General features: G+C 36.4%; 1 protein-coding gene across 1 annotated transcript in view; it reads right to left on the reverse strand.

Moving 5' to 3' along the window:
• The window catches only part of LOC124136481 (zinc finger C2HC domain-containing protein 1B-like), a 215,535-nt gene that overhangs the window by 162,107 nt on the left and 32,960 nt on the right, over positions 1-20,468 (reverse strand). Inside the window, exons 2-3 of the mRNA XM_046502404.2 lie at positions 18,925-18,980; positions 13,361-13,483 (exon numbers count right to left, since the gene is read on the reverse strand). Of these exons, the coding sequence (XP_046358360.1) occupies positions 13,361-13,483; positions 18,925-18,980 (179 nt within the window). The remainder of the gene's footprint in view (positions 1-13,360; positions 13,484-18,924; positions 18,981-20,468) is intronic.

The raw sequence follows: 20,468 nt of genomic DNA on the forward strand, positions 1-20,468 counted from the left end.
AGAATTTTGAAGCAATGCAATAGTATTTGAAACTATTATTTTATTAGAAATATTATCTTCCAAAATCGAGGTATTTTAGTCGCAGTTTTTACAATATAAATATGAAAATGAAAGGATAATAACCATAGGCATAGAACAACTGGATACTTTTTACAAATGGAAAAATTTTTATCAGTCACTTTTGAGGCCTCCTGTTTTCTTGCTTCAGCAACTCAATGAAAACAAGTGTATAGTCCACGAAGTCATCTATATCCCCCGCCCAATTTAACGCGTTATGGTCCAAAACCAGGTAACTGACCCAACATTTCTCTTAGCCCATGTCAAAATAGCTGCAATTGAAATTCTAAAATAAACATTTCTAAAACTCCTTAATACCAAATGGCACCAGTTCAGCAGCATATATTAATTTCATCAGTGCTTCATGACACTGTTCAATCTTGTTCTGTTCTGTGACATTACCTGGATAATGTAACTAATTGGATTCAGTTATTAATTCTCATATGTATTATATTTAACATTATCGCCTTTAAAATCATCACTCATTTTATCCTTTTCTTATCACTTTGAGGGCTCTCGGTTTTACATTGGGCTTTGCAAGTCAATCATTCTGTAAACTATCATTATATGGCTTGCGGCCCCCAAAGTATTTTCATTTTCACTTATACCTGCAGGGTATCACCTTTTCTACATATTTTTTTCTGACCCACAGGGTCTCTTAATTACATTGCCCGCAGGGCAACCTTTCTTATCTGGTATAACCTTTTTATTTCAAATTTACTTATGCAACCCGCAGGGCTGCCTTTTTATACTACTTACCCGCAGGGTACATTACCTTTCCAACACCGAGTCAGCCCCCAAATCTTATGCCATGTCTTGTATATAAGAAACATTTGATCGTACCCAATTGTTGTCACTTCACAAAGTGCTTTATATATAGACATGCAATGTTTGGCAAGGAAATATTTCTGGAAATGATGCCCAGTCATACAAATTTCTAAAACTCATAAATAGCAAAAGGCAAAAATTCAGCATGTGTCTGACAGATGTGGAAAATTCCATCCGGAATTGAACCTACCCTTATTGTTTTCTGGCGCTCGTGAAGAGCAACCTCCTCGTGGTGAGTGCTGGGTAACGCTAATCACTCTTCCCCCATGTGGACCCGGGGTAGAATTTGTCCACAGCACCCCATTGCTGGTCGTCAAAGGCGACCAAATTGGGCAACCTGTTTGCCGTGGGTTGCAACCCTGTGTCGGTGGAGGACAGGATTCTGGTGGTTGAGGGCACTTGAGCCAGGAACCGGTGTTCCTTTGCCCAACACACCACTTTGACCCTTACTTCACCTAGACGGGTGGTAGAATGGGCCCGATTCTATCAATCGGCTGGTCACACCATGTCTTGTGAATGCAACACGTTCATATTATAATTTTTCGATTGATGTGAATGTTGGGTATGAATGTTATACATATCAATTCTTTGTTATCAACTTGCCTAGAGTCCCATGCCAGAAGGCGGTGGCTCATGGGCCAATCTGGCACTTTCGACCTCTGAGTTCTGTATGTCTTCAATATCTTGTCATGGGCAGAACCAGCCTGGCATTTTATTTGATAGACAAATACAGCTATTCATGTTGTTTTTACTCGAGTATACCACCTCTGTATCCCTGATGTTTGCATCTTGGAGATCCGGTGCAGGAAAACATCGCTCTTCATAGCACTCAATGGTGGGTGGGGAGCTGGGGTGCTGAATAAATTAATTTCATCATGGCTCACAATAAATCTGGTTAGAATCGCATTGACAAGAAAAGATGTCTGGAAGCTGAGAATTTCTCATCTGATGAAGATGTTTCTATTCCACCAAATTCAAATTCTTGGGCTGGGTTTCTTGTAGTGGAAGCACGAAATGAACAACCGTTAAAAATAAATCCTTTTGCCATATGTAAAGCCATTGAAGGTATTTGCAGTGAGGTGAAGAATGTTTCACGGCTCTGGAGCCGCTCTCTTTTGGTAGAGTTGTTGTCTCCGAACACCAATCTTTAAATTCAAGTCGGGGAATCATCCGCGATAGAGCATGTTGTCTGCCAGAAATGTCTGAAGAAGACATTCTTGAAGAACTAACAGGACAAAGCGTCACGTCAGTGAAACGTTTCACTAGAAAAGATGGAGAGAAAATTGTTCCAACAAATATATATTTGTTCACTTTTTCTCTTTCAACCATTCCCCAGTCTATAAAGGCAGGCTATTTTAACATAGGAGTGGAGGAGTATGTCCCCAATCCACTCCGGTGTTACAAATGTCAAAAATTTGGACACGGCTCAAAATCATGCGATCATCCTACTGTTTGTCACCGTTGTGGTAACAAATGATGATGGTTCGGATTGTACAGCAGACCTCAAATGTATTAATTGTATGGGTTAACATGTAGTATCATCCAAATCATGTCTTTTTGGAAACGTGAAAAAGATATTTTGACTATCAAATGTCGAAATAACATTTTATACCTTGATGCTAAAAAACTCTTTGATAGCCAGACACCTTCATCAAAACACTCTTATGCTGCTGCTGCTGCTGCTGCTACGGTCTCTCGCCCTTCAACCAGTAGCTCCATAGAATGTCAGACTGACTTGATTTAGACATGCTCTGAACATCCGGTGCCTATGACTACAACATCCGAGAGTCAGACAAATCATTCCGTCAGTCCATGTGATATATCTTCAGCATCTCAAATTGAGGCTCAGGCTGTGGCCCCATCTACACCAACTACTGAAATTACAGCTTCTGTAATGTCAGCTACAAACAAACCATCAACAGAAATGGAAAAAAATTACAATTACAACAAAGATCCTCTGTAGATCTCACTGAAACATCTGTAGATGTTCATAACTTTTTCGAGCCTCTTGAGATGGATGTTACCCCATCTTCACACAACAACAGTAGTGGTGACTCATCTTCACGTTCACGTGAGAGATCTCCTATAGAACCACCATGAATCATTCGAATCTAATTCAATGGAATGCAGAGGACTTAGGCACAATTTTAATGAACTGCAGTTATTAACAACGGATATTTGTCCATCAGCAATTTGTTTACAAGAGACGTACCTAAAAAATACAGATAAATTTGATTTAAGGCAGTATAGTTCCTATCATTCCTTCTCTCCTCCAGGAGATAAAGCTACTGGAGGTGCTTCTGTTTTGGTGCGGCGGGGCGTTGTTCACAGTCCTGTTCCGCTTGACACAAATCTGCAAGCAGTTGCAGTTAGACTTACACTGCATATTACCTTCACACTTTACTCTTTATACCTTCCTCCTTCCTCGAGTATTCAGCGGAATGACCTTCAAAAACTATACAACCAACTCCCAAAGCCCTGTATCATCATTGGTGATTTAAATGGGCATAATCCTTTATGGGGAAGTTCTATCATTAATCAAAAGGGAAAAGTGATTGAGGATTTTGTTTCCGATAATGATCTATGCTTCTTTAATGGTGACTCGGATACTTATTTACACCCTGCCACAGGTACATATTCATCATTAGATCATTAGATCTGTCTTTGACAGATTCAGTTTTGTTAAATGAATTCTCATGGTCAGTCAACAATGACCTATGTGGAAGTGACCATTTCCCCACTGTGCTTAATCCCATTCATCCCACCTTCACCTCGATGGAATTTTATGAAGGCTGATTGGCTTTTATTTCAATCTTTATGCAAAGATAAATTACAGCCTGCATCTTTATTGAATGTTACTGACCCAATTCAGTTGTTCTCAGATCAACTGAATGCAATTGCTGATGAATCCATTCCTAAGTCCTCTGTCAACCCACGTGTTAGTAAACCATGGTTTGATGATAATTGCAAACAAGCTAGGAAATGTCAAAAGAAGGCGGAGAAATACTTCTGGAAACATCCTACTGTCCATAACCTTAACAATGTCAAAATTTCAAATGCTAAGGCAAGAAGTCTATTCAAACAAAATAAACGTCAATCATGGAAGACTTATGTCTCAAGAATAAACTCTCGTACTCCTATGTCCAAGGTTTGGAACATGATTAAAAAGATCAAAGGCAAGGGATCATATTCTACAGTTAACCATCTATAAGATGGTGATACTTTACTCACTGATAAATCTGATATTGCCTAGAGACTTGGGAAGACATTATCTCAACATTCATCATCATCTAATTAAGTTCCTGAACTTAAAAAATATCAGCTCCAACAGGAAAAGCAAAAAGATTAATTTTACATCTGATAATGGTGGAGATTACAATGAGGTATTTTCACTACATGAGCTATATACTGCCTTAGGGCAAGCTCATGGAAACAGCAGCAGGCGCTGATAATATTCATTATCAGCTTCTAAAACACTTTCCTGAATCATGTCTTGAAACTATGTTGAATATATTCGATGACATTTGGACATCAGGGAACTTTCCACCTTCATGGCATAATGCAGTTGTTGTTCCCATAGCCAAACCTGGACGGGACCATTCTGATCCATCAAATTACGGACCTATATCTCTCACTAGCTGTGTTTGTAAAACTATGGTTAATAATCGATTAGTATGGTACTTGGGAACAAAAAATCTTATAACCAATATACAATGTGGTTTCCGGAAAAACAGAAGTACTATTGATCATTTGGTGCGTTTAGAATCGTTCATTAATAATTCCATTGTAAATAAACAACATGCTGTATCGATCTTTTTTGACTTAGAAAAAGCTTACGATACAACATGGAAACATGATATTTTAAAAGATCTTCATGATTTTGGATTAAGAGGCCGTCTGCCTCATTTTATATCCCAGTTTTTAACAGACAGGCAATTTCAAGTCCGAGTGGGTACAACCCTGTCTGATCATTATAATCAGGATCAGGGTGTCCCATAAGGCAGTATTTTGTTTGTCGCTTTATTCAGTATAAAAATTAACAGTTTGTCATAAGTTATAAATGATTCAGTTGATGCATCACTTTTTGTGGATGATTTTAATATATCTTGTCATGGTAAAAATATGCACACAATAGAAAGGCAATTACAATTATGTCTCAATAAAATTCACAAGTGGTGTCTAGAGAACGGGTTTAAATTTTCCAAATCAAAAACTAACTGCATACATTTTTGCAGGAAATATAAACCGCATAAGGACCCTGAGCTATTTTTAAATGGCACCCCTATCAAAGTGGAGAAGGAGGCAAAGTTCTTGGGACTTATTTTTGATAACCATTTAACTTTCCTCCCACATGTTAAATACCTAAAAGCTAAATGTCTGAAGGCACTCGACTTATTGAAAGTAGTTTCAAATTCAAAGTGGGGAGGGGATCAAACAACCCTCTCACACTTATATAGATCACTGATCCGTACAAAACTTGATTATGGCTCCATTGTCTATGGTGGAGCCTGCAAAAGAAATTTACAAAAACTAGATACTATACATCATCAGGGCCTGAGGCTTTGCCTTGGAGCCTTTAGAATGTCTCCCATTCACAGTCTATATATAGAAGCAGATGAGCCTTCTCTTAAACAACCCCGTCTAAAATTATCTTTACAATACATCACAAAATTATACTCTAGTCAGTCAAATCCAGCTTTTGAATGCATATTCAATCCTCTCCACGAAGATCTCTACAATAAGAAATTAACACTCGCTCCACCCCTCAGAATCAGAATAAAATCTGCAATATCAGCTTCTAATATTAAACTCCAAGATACTCAATATGATAGCTCCTACTCAACTTTTCTCATCTCCTCCTTGGCAAATGGTCAAGCCAGAGGTAGACCTTACATTAACAAAACTAAAGAAATCACATACTAACCAATTAGTTTACCAACAAGAATACCATCAATTAAGAAACACTTACGACACTTATAAATCTATATTTACAGATGGATCCAAGGATGGTGGCGCAATTGCTAGTGCCACTGTCATTGGATCCAGAACAATATCTTCACGATTACCTGATAATAGTTAAATCTTCACAGCAGAAGCGCACGCAATTTTAACAGATCTAAAATATGTTAAGAACCAATCAAAATATAAACAATTCATTATTTTTTCAGACTCACTCTCGTGCCTTCAGGCATATAAAAATATGTCTTGTAAACATCCATTTTTAATTGAAATTCTTGAGTTATTTAATGATCTAGCTACTGGCCAATATGACATCGTCTTTTGTTGGTTACCAAGCCATGTTGGGATTGTTGGTAGCACAATGGCTGATGCTGCTGCTAAGGCAGCACTCAACAAATCTGCAACACCACTTCTTATACCCTATAGTGATTATAAACCTGTTATTAGATGTTTCATCAGAGATCTAATGCAGAAGAAGTGGGACACCCAAGTGGGTATAAATAAATTACATGCAATAAAAGCAAATATCGTTTATACATGTACCTACTTGGGTTGTCAGTCCAGATTTGAAGAGGTCATTTTAAGACGATGTCGTATTGGCCATTCACGTTATACTCATGAATATATTTTTAAAGGTGAGGATCCTCCATTCTGCATCCCTTGTGATGAATGAATCACAGTCAAGCATGTCCATCGAAAAACCATCTTTTATTCTGGATGTCCATGCCTCATCATCTTGAATGCCAGGATATCTTGAAGTTACCCCACAGTCCTGCTTGGTTCGAGATAACAGGGTTCGACTGTATACCAGTACCAAATTTCATCACATTTTGAAAAATAATGGCTGAGCAATAGCAATAAATACATTTAAACTCAACTTCCGGTGGTGCTGCGCTCATGAGCGGTTGGTTAAAAATAGCTCTCCCGTAATGCAGTGAAATCCTAAGAAAATGTCTGGTAATAAGAAAGGAAATAAAACTAAACGGGATACAGGAGCTCAATCGAAAGGTTTAGATGACTTTATCATGACCAGAGCAAGGGCCAGTGCGGAAAATACGGAGAAAACATCGACCCCAGCAAGCCCGACCACCATGACACACGACGTGACTGTGAGTAGTGTTGACATGAAGAATTTCATAAAAGATGCACTTAAAGCTCAAACAGATGAAATAATGGGTCAAATAAACATTATTAAACATGACATTAAGGAGCTTGACAACAAAACCGGTGAAATTCTAGAGGCGGTTGACTTTAACGCCGAACAAATTAAAGAAAATAAAACTGAAATTGAAAAGTTGAAAAGCAAACTCTCACAAATGAAGAAGGAATTTGAACACAAACTACTGGTACAATTCGCTAAAAAACAACTTGCTTCTTTACGGTATAGCAGACGAAAAAGATGCGGAGGAGGCAACTAAAGAGCTCTTCACACGTATTGGGGTCAACGAGGCTGACAAAATCCTGTTCGCTAATGTGCATCGATTACCTCGAACAAGTACCGATCCGAATAAGTTTAGACCCAATATGCCAAAGCCTATCGTCGGCAAATTTGTTATTGCATCTGATAGGCAAAGGGTATACACAGCAGCGTTGAAAAGTGGTCAAGTGTTGAGGTCAATAAAGGCAAGTATCCGCACAGACCTGCCAGTCATCATTAAAAAGCTGAGAGGAAAGATGGCAAACTGAGCTTTCGAACTCAGGAAATCACACAAAGTGCAGACACGAATCTTAGAGAGAGGAATGGATTTGACTCTGCAGTACCGACGTTCTTCCGCAGATGCCTGGACAACTATCGGATTAGAGGACAACATCAGCTAAAGTGATTATTCAGTTCCGAGACAAAAACAAACCCGACGATTAGTTTGTGCCCAAATAGTGCAGAAGACACGCTGAACTGTCATATGTTAAAACTTACATGATATGGGTAATATGTTTAGTATGAAACAAAAGTACTGTTAGTACGCTTTGAAATCATTGTCAATATTCGATGTACATCTGACTGTCAAGATCTTCAGGGCGAGCCTCGATGCAACAACATGAACTGAGCATGTTGATAAACAATAACACGTGCGATACTATTTATAGGCATATACCGGATGTTATTATCCGAAACTGCACAGCCGTAAGTGTTATCCTTTCTGTGTGTTGACTTACCTACGTGTATGGTTATTAACTAAACAATAATGTGAACTTTACATGCTATAGTCGAGTTAATGATACATTACTCAATATAGATATACTAGAAAATATATACAAACTTATAGCACGTTGAAGTTGTGACATGTGCAATGTCGGTATATTGATCTGCGTCACACATGCACGTGGGTAAGCTCGACCAGTTGGAAGTAGATCTTATTTGAATTTAGTTGGCTTTGTAGGGAAATCAAAATTTGACCACAAAATATTTAATTTTAGTTTCATATTATTTGGCTTAACCCTATATTCAGCATTGTTCTGATGATAAGTTAATAATATTAGGCCAGAGAGGAATTTGTGTATCTCTTTGTTCTTGTATTGAATTCATGTCCTCTATGCTAATATAGAGCCTGATAATTTGTAATACATAATTTATCTTGTAGATCGACAACACAGATATAATGAAATGTTACATAACCTTAATAATATATGATATAGGTCTGTTTCAGATCACTCTAAAGGCTACCAGTATTGGTTATACTTTAGATTTGCACTTTTGGGCAATAATTTAAATTGTCACTGAGAACGGGAGGGGACCTCTTGGTCCACTATGGAACACCAGTATTTATTTATATTTCTTTGTTCATCTCTCTCTTTTTTTATTCTCCAAAAAAAATGTTCCCTGTAGTTTATGGAAATCAAGTACCCGTTGTAGTTCATTATATTTCTTTACAACTTATAATAGTAGATTATGGCTAATATTAAAAAAATAAAAGTGATTTCGGCTAATTGCAGAGGCTTAGCAGATGAAAATAAGAGAAAGGAAGTACTGAATATTTGAAGAAAAAGAAAGGTATCTCTTGTTTGCCTACAAGACATTCACATTTCAAAAAGTGAGGTTACTCTTATGAGGAATGAATGGGGTCTACAAAGCATAATTGCACCATATAAATCCAATGCTAGAGGAGTTGCGATAATGTTTAATAATAATGTAGACATAACAATTCATAGCACTAAAATAGATGAAAATGGCAATTATATAATAGCTGAAATAACTCTAGAAGGTACAAGACTAACATTAACTAATCTCTATGGACCTAATAGTGATGACCCTGATTTTTATAAAAATCTATTTGATAATATTGATAACTTCGAAAATGATTCATTAGTTATTGTTGGTGATTGGAACCTTATTCTTAATCCTGCAGTTGATTTAGAAAATTCTAAAAATATAAATAACCCTAAAGCAAGACGGATAGTATTGGAAAAAATAGAATCGTTAAATATGATAGATATATGGAGAGAACTAAATAAAGACTTTAAGAAGTTTACATGGTGGAAGAAAAACCCAAAACAACAAGCTACGCTTGACTTCTTTTTAGTGTCTGAAGATATAAGAAATATGACATTGGAAACAAATATTTTACCCGGATATAAAAGCGACCACTCAGTCATAACGTTATCTTTCTCCAATACAATTAATCAAGAAAGAGGACGCGGATATTGGAAATTAAATACTTCACTTCTATCAAATAAAGATTATACAGATTTAGTTAAAACAATTATAGAAGAAACTAAAAAAGAATATTCTGAGAATAGTGATAGTGAACAAAGTGAACAAAGTGAGTTAGACATCAAACTTAAAATAGATGATACTTTATTTCTTGAAACCCTCTTAATGAAAGTTAGAGGGAAAACAATTTCATTTTCTTCATTCATTAAAAGAACCAAAATCAATCAAACAAAAGAATTAGAAAGTAAGATAAGCGATTTAGAAGATGACATAAGGCGAAATTTTCAACAAATAGACGAAAGACACCTATCCGAATTATCAAAATGCAAATTAGAAATGGAACATATAAAAGAAGAGGAAATAAGAGGAGTACAAATTAGAATTAGAATGCAATGGTATGGGGAAGGAGAAAAACCAACAAGTTATTTCTGCCACTTAGAAAATAGAAATTATGTCAGTAAATTAATTAATGAAGTTATGACTGAAGATGATACGGTAATAACAGACGGCAATTGCATATTGGATGAATTAAGAAACTTTTATAAAAAATTATATACATCTGATAGCAAGGACAGAAGCTACGAAAATTTAACAAATTTAGAGACTCCAACATTAGACAACCAAATGAAAAACTTATTGGAAAGAGAAATTGAGCTTAAGAAATTTCATTGGCAGTTAAAAACATGAAAAACAATAAAAGTCCCGGTATTGATGGCTTTCCTATTGAATTTTTTAAGTTTTTCTTTAAAGAACTTAAATTCTGGATATACAGATTTGTAAAAAGTACTTCTGCTAATAACAAAATGAGTATGACAATGAAAAGAGGAGTTATAACTTGTATACCAAAATCAAACAAAGACAGAACATTGATAAAAAAACTGGAGACCAATAACTTTATTGAATGTACTCTATAAAATAATAAGTACTTGTATTGCAAACCATATAAAATCAACATTGGAATTGCTCATTCATAATAATCAAACAGGATTTATTCCAGGAAGATCTATTTCAGAAAACACAAGGTTGTTATATGATATTATCTTTGAATCAAAAAGACAAAATAAACCAGGATTACTTCTGCTGATCGATTTTGAAAAGGCATTTGATACGGTATCAAAACAACTTATAAATAAAGTTTTACAAAAATATGGATTTGGACCAGAAATGATAAGGTGGATAAATATACTAACTTAAGATACCATATCAAGCATAATACAAAATGGGCATATTTCGGAATTTTTTACAAATGAAAGAGGCTGTCGACAAGGGGACCCTTTGTCGCCATATATTTTTCTCCTAGTAGCTGAAATCCTAGGATGTATGATTAGAAATAATAATAAAATTGAAGGGATTACAGTCAATGACAAAGAATACAAACTTGGGCAATATGCTGATGATACTGAATTATTTCTTAATGGCAAAGATGAAAGCTTATATGCAGCTATAGAAACACTAAATTAATTTCTACAAAATGTCTGGCTTAAAAATTAATGTAGACAAGACAAAAGCAATCTGGATAGGCTCAAAACGGGTAGCAATGATCGTTTATGTCAAGACTTACAAATAGAATGGCACAATAAGGAATTTGAAGTATTAGGAATTACGTTTAATCCAAACTTAAGTGAACTCTGGGTAATCAATACAAAAAGAAAGCTAGAAGAAATAAATAGATTGCTTGCAAATTGGAGAAAAAGAAATCTGACGATAATAGGAAAAATTACAGTCATAAAAACTTTAGCATTGTCAAAATTAGTTCATATATTTTCGACACTACCTAAACCTCCAGAGGATTTTGTCTGGTCACTTGACAAAATATTTTACAATTTTATCTGGAATAATAAAAAAGACAAAATCAAAAGGAGCACTTTGACAAGAAAATATGAGGAAGGTGGATTACACATGATTAACATTAGAGCCTTTATTGATGCACTAAAACTCTCTTCACTCAGATTATATTGTGAAAAAAACCATATAGTAACCCTTGTAATATCCCAATTAAAGATATACTATCTTTAGGTGCTAATGTTGACAAGCAATCTTTTGTTAAAAACCCGTACTGGAAAGATGTATTCAAAGCTTGGAACAACTTTTGTAAAAAGAATATTATTAACGTTGATAATATAGAAGATATTTTGTCCCAACCACCTCAACCACAACTTCAAACAAGCAACATACTACATAAAGCAATGGGCTAATAGTGGAATTTACTCAATTAAAAATATATGCAATGAAAACGGAAAACGGTCATTTGAAGAACTGAAACTAAAATATCCGATAAAAGGTACAATATTAGACTATAGATATGTTATCTTCAATATACCAGAATCATGGAAAACAACAATCAAGAAAACTAGAAAAATTATTTTACAGAATTTGTATATAAACAGTTGCTTAAGTGATCTGATGAAGCCTGTAAAAGGCGCTAGAATCTTTTATGATAAATTAATATCAAATGAAAATAATCTTAAAGTTTGTGATAAATGGCAATCAATTTTTCACTGTGATTTTAATTGGAAAACGATATTTACTGTTTATAGATATATACTGAAGGATGTAAAACTTTTAGATTTTCAATACAGATTTTTCTACATGGAATTATCTACACAAAGAAGGAACTATTAACAATGAATCTTGTGGACAACAGTGTTTGTAGCTTTGTAATACTGTCAATGAGGACGTCAGCCATGTCTTTTGGGAATGTCATGAAACTAAACAATTTTGGAATGATCTCGAACTTTGGCTTAACAATTATCATTCACAAAAAATTAAATTGACAAAATATCTTATTTGGTTTGGTTCTAACTACGCTAATACTTTAATCAATCATATAGTTTTATTGGGAAAGAGGCATATTCATGTAAGTGGAATTAAAGGAACCAAACCGAAATTAGATATACTTTTAAAATTGTTTTAAAACATATATTCAATCGAGAAATTTATTGCTATAAAAAAGGATGACAAAAGTAACTTTAACAAAAAATGGTCACCTTTATTCTCAGCATTTGATTCATAGCTCTCTCTTGATACATGATATGTTTGAGTCTGACTGTGTGTTGCAACCGTTTTGGTTTGAAATAGGACAATGTTTGTTTCCAACCCTTTAATTTTCTAAAGAGTGTATTGTGCCATTCTATGCAATCCGAAATATGTCTTTGACGGAATACTGTATTAATCTACAACTCTGGTAACAATAAAAATGTTGGAAAAAAAAAAAAATACATTTAAACTATGCCTACTGTGATGGCCTCACTGAAAATTAGATACAATCCTGTTGAGTAAGATCTGTTGTTGTAGGGTTGTAGGTGGGAAGAGCATGTTTCAGCTCCACTGGTTTCAGGGGACAAAAGGCAGATGCTAGACAAGTCACCTGGACTTGACCTGGTCATTTCAAGATTTCAAGATTTCTCGGATTAGACGCCAATGTGACATTTGTGGCCCAGAAAATGTGGTTTGTGTATGATTTGCTTAATTGTGCGTGTTCTGAAATGAATTTCATCACTTTTCAGAAGTTGTTATGATCAAGTGCCAGCACACTGACATCAGAAAGATTGTTGCGTGGGTCGTTGATGGAGATGGCAATGAATATCGATCACAAGAAGGTTTGTAAAGAACATGTTGTCATGAATAAAGTTTTTTCAAACACTTATTATAATGTAATATTTTACATTTATTGTTGATTGTTAAAATGGGGAAACTGCCTGTAAAGAGTCTGCTCACCAGACAGCCAACAGTGGGTGATAAACAAGACCCAGCTTCAGCCATTGGTCAAGATAGACTCAAACCAAGACATAACATATGCCCATTTGAATCTACTGGTTGTGTGCCCTTCACATTAAGATGAACATCTCATAATTATGGCTGTCTTACCTTCTTCTGTGACAGTTTTACTTGGCGTAAGTTGAGGTCAGTGCCTTGAACCCTCTGTTTTGTAGAATCAAACACTTTCCTTTTCTTCTGACCACTCTTGGCACAGATCCGCTCATGTACTGCCTGTGCAATTATACAAAAGATTCACATAAATAGCACAACCAGTTGTATAAACATAAACAATAGGGTGACACAACTCTGTCAATGATCTGAATATTTCTGGAATATTTGCATTATTGAACACAAGGTCATCATAATAAGGTAAAACAAATAATGCCATGACAATGTAGCTCACTTGGATATAACAGCCACTTAGCAAAAGATGCTGTAAGCAATGACTTTAAAATATTTTCTGCATAAATACCGAGGACTAAAAACTAACACCAAAATCTGAGGATTTGAAGAAATAATAATGTCATAATAAGGAACAACATCCATGCCAAAGTTCACCTCTGTCAGTTTAGCTATTTCAGACGAAATTTGCTTTGTAAATTTCATCTGAAATAGCCAAACATAGAATTTAGGAGCATGGTCCAAGCAGTTATCGGCCTAGGACACGACATTTGAATATTTGAAGTCCTCGGAAAGCCAAACTCATAATTCGAAGGAATTCTGCTGTTGTTCCCAGGGGACACATTGATAGATAAGCCATATGCCGTGAATGTGGTGAACTGTCAATGCATACTGTTTTATGATATAAATGAGTCACACAGAAACACAGAAGAAGAATAATTATGCTTTATGATATTAAAGAGTTATTCAGTAATAGTACAAATAGATAAAAGACGTAAAACAAAAATACAATTAATTTAAACAGATCAATTTACAGCTAATTGGCAGTGAGTGTACACACGATGCGGATGTGTTTACAGATAAAGCACTTAAGAAAATCAAAACTACTAAATAGTTATTGTGTTAGAAGATCAAATGTACTGAAAAGCTTTCATATGCTGTATTGTAATAACATTGATATGACACTGAGTAAAAAAACATACCAGTACTTTATAAGTCTTTCTACCACAAAAATACCACCAAGATGGCAAATTAACATGGTTGAAAAACTTTCTCACACTTATCCTGCTGAAGCATTTGAGATGGAAGTTACTGCAGAAACAGCTCGAAAAAAAAGTTCTCCAACGCAAAAAGTGGTGACCATTTCTGAACAGAATCGACCATGAAATCCTTCCATTCACCACTATTGGGAATATTGAACACCTATCTATGGCAAATATTCATTAGCTATGTATGCGTGGGTATTCAAATATTTGTGTGAGAAGGCATCTCCTTCTGCACCTTCCCATAAGCAATGCTACTGCTAGATCAATGCCCTAAAGACCCTAAAAACCCTGAAGGACAACCTCGTCTACCATCATCTGTCTGACAGACTACGCTGACTATTGTGTTGGAACTACTTCCCCTGAACTGAACACTGATATCAACATGTACATATTAACATTTTAAACATTTTAACTTAACATTCATTAATTGAACATTAACTATGGTAATGAAATTACGAGCGGTACTCCTTTGTTCTTGTTTTATTTGCCTTGTAGTCACAGGCGCTTCTGGATTAACGATGTTGACGTATGAATATTGGAGCTTCTTCAGATAAGAATGATATGTCTATTTCTCTGTGACTCCAATAGTGTTATGCAAACCTGGCAGTGGTACTCGTATATTGCTGTTGTAAAAGGCAATAATCCTTAAATTATCAAACTTAATCATTCTCAGCTGCTCCCCTTTATTTCCAAGTTTAAAAACTGTACGATCTGGCATGAAACTGAGAATTTATTCCGGAGACCAGATGAGAGATGACTTTACAGAACAAAGAAGTTACCTCTCATGCCATATTTTCTTGAGTATAGTGCGCATCCGAGTATAATGCACACTTCCCTCTAGCGGATTCAGTATTTTGGAAGAAAGAAAATTTGAATATTATGGGCAGAAAAATTTACACCGTACCCTTTCAGCAAATTCCGCTAAACGAACGGGTGATGAGAAACTGGGTCAGTACAAATTTGAAAATTTGAGATAAAAAAATCACCAGACATGTTGATTTCCCATTTAAATTGTATTTTTTGTTCTGTTAGGCCTTGTTTTACATCCAGGGATTAGGATTACCTAGTGTATTTTCTCATAAACTAAGCTGGAAACAGCAATCAGCTGTACACACGTTTTCTTGGAATCAACCGGTGATTCAGTCAAGACACACCCAATGATATAACTGTAAGGATTTTAATGCAAGGATTGGCAAAAATTGTATTTGAAAATACTTTTTTATCAGGAATATTATATTCCAATATCTTGTTATTTAGTTGCAGCTTTTACTAAATATATTTAAAATAATTATAACAAGCTGATCGCCATTGCCGGGTATTATTTTTCACATGGAACAAGTTTCACCAGTCACCGTCGAGGCTCCTGCGCACGTGATCACGAGAACTACGTGTTGACATAGAATCGTCAAACTATAACAAGTATGAATTTTAACGAATCAAAGTATGGCATTTATGAAATATGAATCCATTCTCTGTCAACTAAAGTTTGTTTCAAGGCGTCAATAGTGGTAATCTGACCATGGTTGCTGTTAATAACGGTGAGTTGTGCGATCTTCCGATCACTTCACACACAATTTCACCGAAATTAATTAAGACAATATTAAAAGGAATTTTTTATAAAATTTATGAAATAAGTTATAAACATAAGACCAGTTATACATAGAACACTTTTTATAGCCGTAATTACATGATTAATTTGCGAACTTCTGTATTGATTTGTTGACATGGTATTTCCGGTGTTACATGCTCACGGTAATGTCTTTCCGTTGGGGTAAAAAAACATCTAAACTCATTATTGCGTGTATAATGTGCACCCCCTTCTACACAGCTGAGTTTTTTGGAAAAAATAGTGCGCACTATACTCAAGAAAATATGGTAGATGTGGAAGGAAGGAAAGCCCCATGTCATGTTCTTTACTTTGAACCCATGGAACCCAACAGAAGGACCAACTATACCTAAGTTCTTTAATTACTTCATATCTTAAGTGCTGTGGCCATTTGCAGCCAAGCATTAAGAGTGGCAGACAACAAACATGAGAACATGATGTCATGACAATACATCATTATAGTATGTCAGATATAGCGGGGACTGAAATGTGGATACTTCCAGTGTATTATGGTACAGAAACTCAAGGGAATCATTGGCTTGTGATTTTGTTGAATGACATCCTGATGGGTACTGATGATGAAGCACAGCAAATAGACTTGGTGGATAGAGTTCCAGGAGGAGTAACAGAAAATGGAATCATATACTCGCTCCATTGAGTGTCTTGGGCACTTCATCCATGCTGAAGGTCTACACCCTCTTCACAAGGTGAAGGCCATCGTATGGAAAGTTCATTGTGAACATGTCGCCACTGTACACATTGCTGAAAGGTAATTTAGTATGGAAATTGAAAGAAGAGTCCTTCATTAAGTATTTTTAAAGCAAACCTGTCAAGTAATAGTGTCTTGGCACAATATGACACTCATTGCCCTCTTACCTCGGCATGTGATGCCTAAGCCTACGGAATAGGGTGTGTCATATCACACGTTATGTAGGATGAATCAGAAAGACCAGTGGCTTACATGTCACAAGCATTGACGCGTTTAGAGACTAACTATGCCCAGCTAGAAAAAGGAAGCCCTGACCATTGTGTTTGGGGTTAAGAAGTTTCATAAATACCTATATAGAAGGAACTTCACACTGATAACAGATCCCAAGCTACTGACAACTATCTTCGGACCATTCTGGCAACAGCCATACTTCAAACTATGAATTCAGATATCGCAAATCAGAAGAACACACTAATGCTGACTGTCTATCAAGACTACCATGGGAGTCTTCAACTGCAGAGACGACGGTAAACTATGTGTGCTACTCAGAGAACTTGCTAATATCAGAGATGCATTATTGATGTCTTCCACTGGAGGGAGTGACAAACTAGGAGGGGACCGAAAAAAATCTCATCCCGAAGCAACATGACATCATATAGTTGGCTTAGGGGTATTACGAAGTGTATCGGCCGGCCAATGCAGCCAGGCTGACAGTTGATGTCTTGTTGAATGTTTCTTGTTGAAGAGCACCGGAGCCATGATGGCTTGAGAGAGCACCGACTTCTAAACAGGCTCAGATACCCTTGAGCAGACATGAGAAATTGACTATGTTTGTGTAGGAAGGTAGGTCCCAATAATGGGGTGTTGACAAAACCTGGTTGTTCAAGCCTACGATGACTCCGGTGCAATGGGTGGCTGAAGATTTTGGAGCAGATGGTAAATTTCTTCAAAAAAGCTCTGGGAAAGAGCAGTCCAGTCAGAATACACCAATGGGAAAAACATCCTCCTCACGACTGGCCAACAACAAATCATTGAGTTGCAATCTACGACCTCAAGACTTTCTATCCTGTTGCTAAAAGTCACCCATTTTCAGCGACAGTCATATGGTGACTACTTTTCTCGCAAGCAACATTTCCGATAATCCTGTACATATGCGTGCTGTAATGGTCAACCCTGTTTGGTGTCATGATCTCAGAGCAAGCACCTCCACACGCATAACGGTAGTGCTGGTAATTGCTGTTTTGGCTCAGCCACACGTGTCCTCACTGCATGCCAGCCTCCAAAATGTGATGAGTTGGGCCCTGGTTGTCACGATGATCTGAGCATGGGGGAGATTCTGACAGGTAGGTGAGCTGGTGTAGACTGGTCAAGTGTCAGGGGACACTGTCTGTTGTTGCAATGTGGAGATCCACTCTGATATCAAATCGGCGATCCATCATGCTTGTAAGGATGTGGTGATGGACGATGTAAAGAAGGCTTTCATGGCCTCCACGGACAACAGGAGGGTCTTAATCCAGTCGAAGATGATGGGAGGGTCCAGATGGAAACTGGTGTGGGGCTGCTCACCAATGCTAACAGTAACACCATGCAACGTCATTGTATCCTTCCTGCCTCGCTGAATGTTTCCTACTGGAGGACTTGTAAGATGATTTAAAAAACCCTTTATCTTCTGAAATTTCTTTGTTGTCACTGGTTGCAAGATGAGAAAAGCTGAGTTGGAGGCATCAGCACAGTCTGTGCATTAGGATGAAATAGTGCAGAGTTCTGCTCAACAGATGATACACCAATGATGTGGGTCCCAGGCTGTCATGGCTGAGACCCCTTTATAATTAATTAGTATTTTTTATAAAGCTTACACACACAAGAAAGAAGTGACGTTTCCAACGTGTACAAAGGTTTTTGTTGTTTTTTTGCAAGATACTGGTTGCCTTACAACTGGCTTGGATTGCTGACAGTGATGTCTGTTGAAAATCTAAGGATTTTTTAGTGAAACATAACCATATTACAGGAATATTGCGTGTGATGTAAAAAAAGTAGGGTTTTTAAAGGAATTATGCCTTTTGCACAATGAAAACAGCATCCCCATATTGGGTAAAAAACTAACTGAAAATTTAAACGGATGGTTATTAGTCTAGCAGAAACATCAACCTTAATGTCTTTCAATTAGACAAATGTGATTTCCATATCTTACCAAAGACTCTGGAACAAACTGTCTGCCACAATTTCTGCATGGATATCTGTCAATGTCTAGAAAAGAGAGAATAAATATGTTTAGAGAAAGCAGATTATGTGGTTCAATAAACTAAACAAAGAAAGCATGAAATACTTGGCTATCAAACATGATTTTAAAAAAGAACTGGCCAAAAATAAAATATAAACACATTCTTTTATCAACCAGACACTAAAACTGTTACAACAAAGAGGTGAGGTGAAATGGGGTTGAACGTTGCGTCCAAGATTATTGCACTTATATAGCGACGTGCATGTACGTGTGTGTGTTTGTGTGGGTGCTTGTACTAGTCCGGACTGATGCCGATTTATAGTGCTAGCTCACTGAGATACCATGCCGCAGTTTAACATGAATAGTAGTATAGGTAATAGGGGTTCTGGCTCACTTCCACTGGAGCTGGATTTATATACCTATACTGCTACTACAGATGGAATTTTTTATGCCAAAATGATTATGCGATTCAACGATAGTCATGAGATTAAGTTAAATTGGCTCCAGCTCACCACCACCTGGGGCCAATCATTGCTTTAGATGAGTCTAAATGGTAATAAAAATATTCTTTATTATTTTTATCGATAAAGCGATATTCAACATTTTTATTAAGTTCTTCGTTCATTTTACTAGGAGACCAGACTATATAACTACACTCTTTTTGTAAATTGATAAGAAACAATTGATAACCGTATTTGGTTGGTTTGACATCACTGATATAATAAAAACCTTGTGGTAATTCTTTCCATTGAATAGCTTTCTCCATTATTATATATTTATGTTAGCATTTGTCTAAATGTAATCACACGATAGTAAACAATCTATTTTTAATCTCCAACCAGTTCTTTGGTTTTGGCACGGAATAATTGACGCCCTTGTTGCCTCCCCTCTTCTATGAACTTTTTTTTCTCGTCTTCGCTAATACCACTGGTCTTACGAGATTGTGATCGAATCTCCTGCTTCATTTTATTGTATTTGGTGAGTTCCGACAGCACTAAACGAAACTCATCCTCGGATATCTTACAATCGGCCATTGCTGTCGAAATATGATCCTCGATGCTGTTCAACTTTGCTTCGGCCAGTATCCGAATACTATCGTGTTTTAATGCTTTCTTTTGTAACCTACGAGAAATGAATTTTATCGCTATTCCTGCCAGTCTGGAGACCCCAGCGGTTATTTCCATGCCGAGCACGATAGGCGCGGCGATTATAGTTGATAGTAAACCGATACCCGCTACACCGAGTCCCATGCCGGATACTAAAAGCACGGTGTCAACTCCGTCCAGAGCATTCACGGCTCTGCGATACTTTTTATACAATCCAAGTCTCAACTCCCTATCCTTCTCTATTCGATGTTTTATGTCGCTTATTTGATGTAATCGAAATCCATCAACAGTTTCCATCTTTTCAAATGCTTCATTGAGCGCCGGATATAAACTCATAGTGTATATAACGATCATATAATAGTCTTTAATTGGTCTTGCTTAAATGTTTTGAGACTATACATCAACCTT

This window comes from Haliotis rufescens, unplaced genomic scaffold, assembly GCF_023055435.1.
Source record: "Haliotis rufescens isolate VD_foot unplaced genomic scaffold, xgHalRufe1.0.p SCAF_1, whole genome shotgun sequence".
In the NCBI taxonomy this organism is placed as follows: Eukaryota; Metazoa; Mollusca; class Gastropoda; order Lepetellida; family Haliotidae; genus Haliotis; species Haliotis rufescens.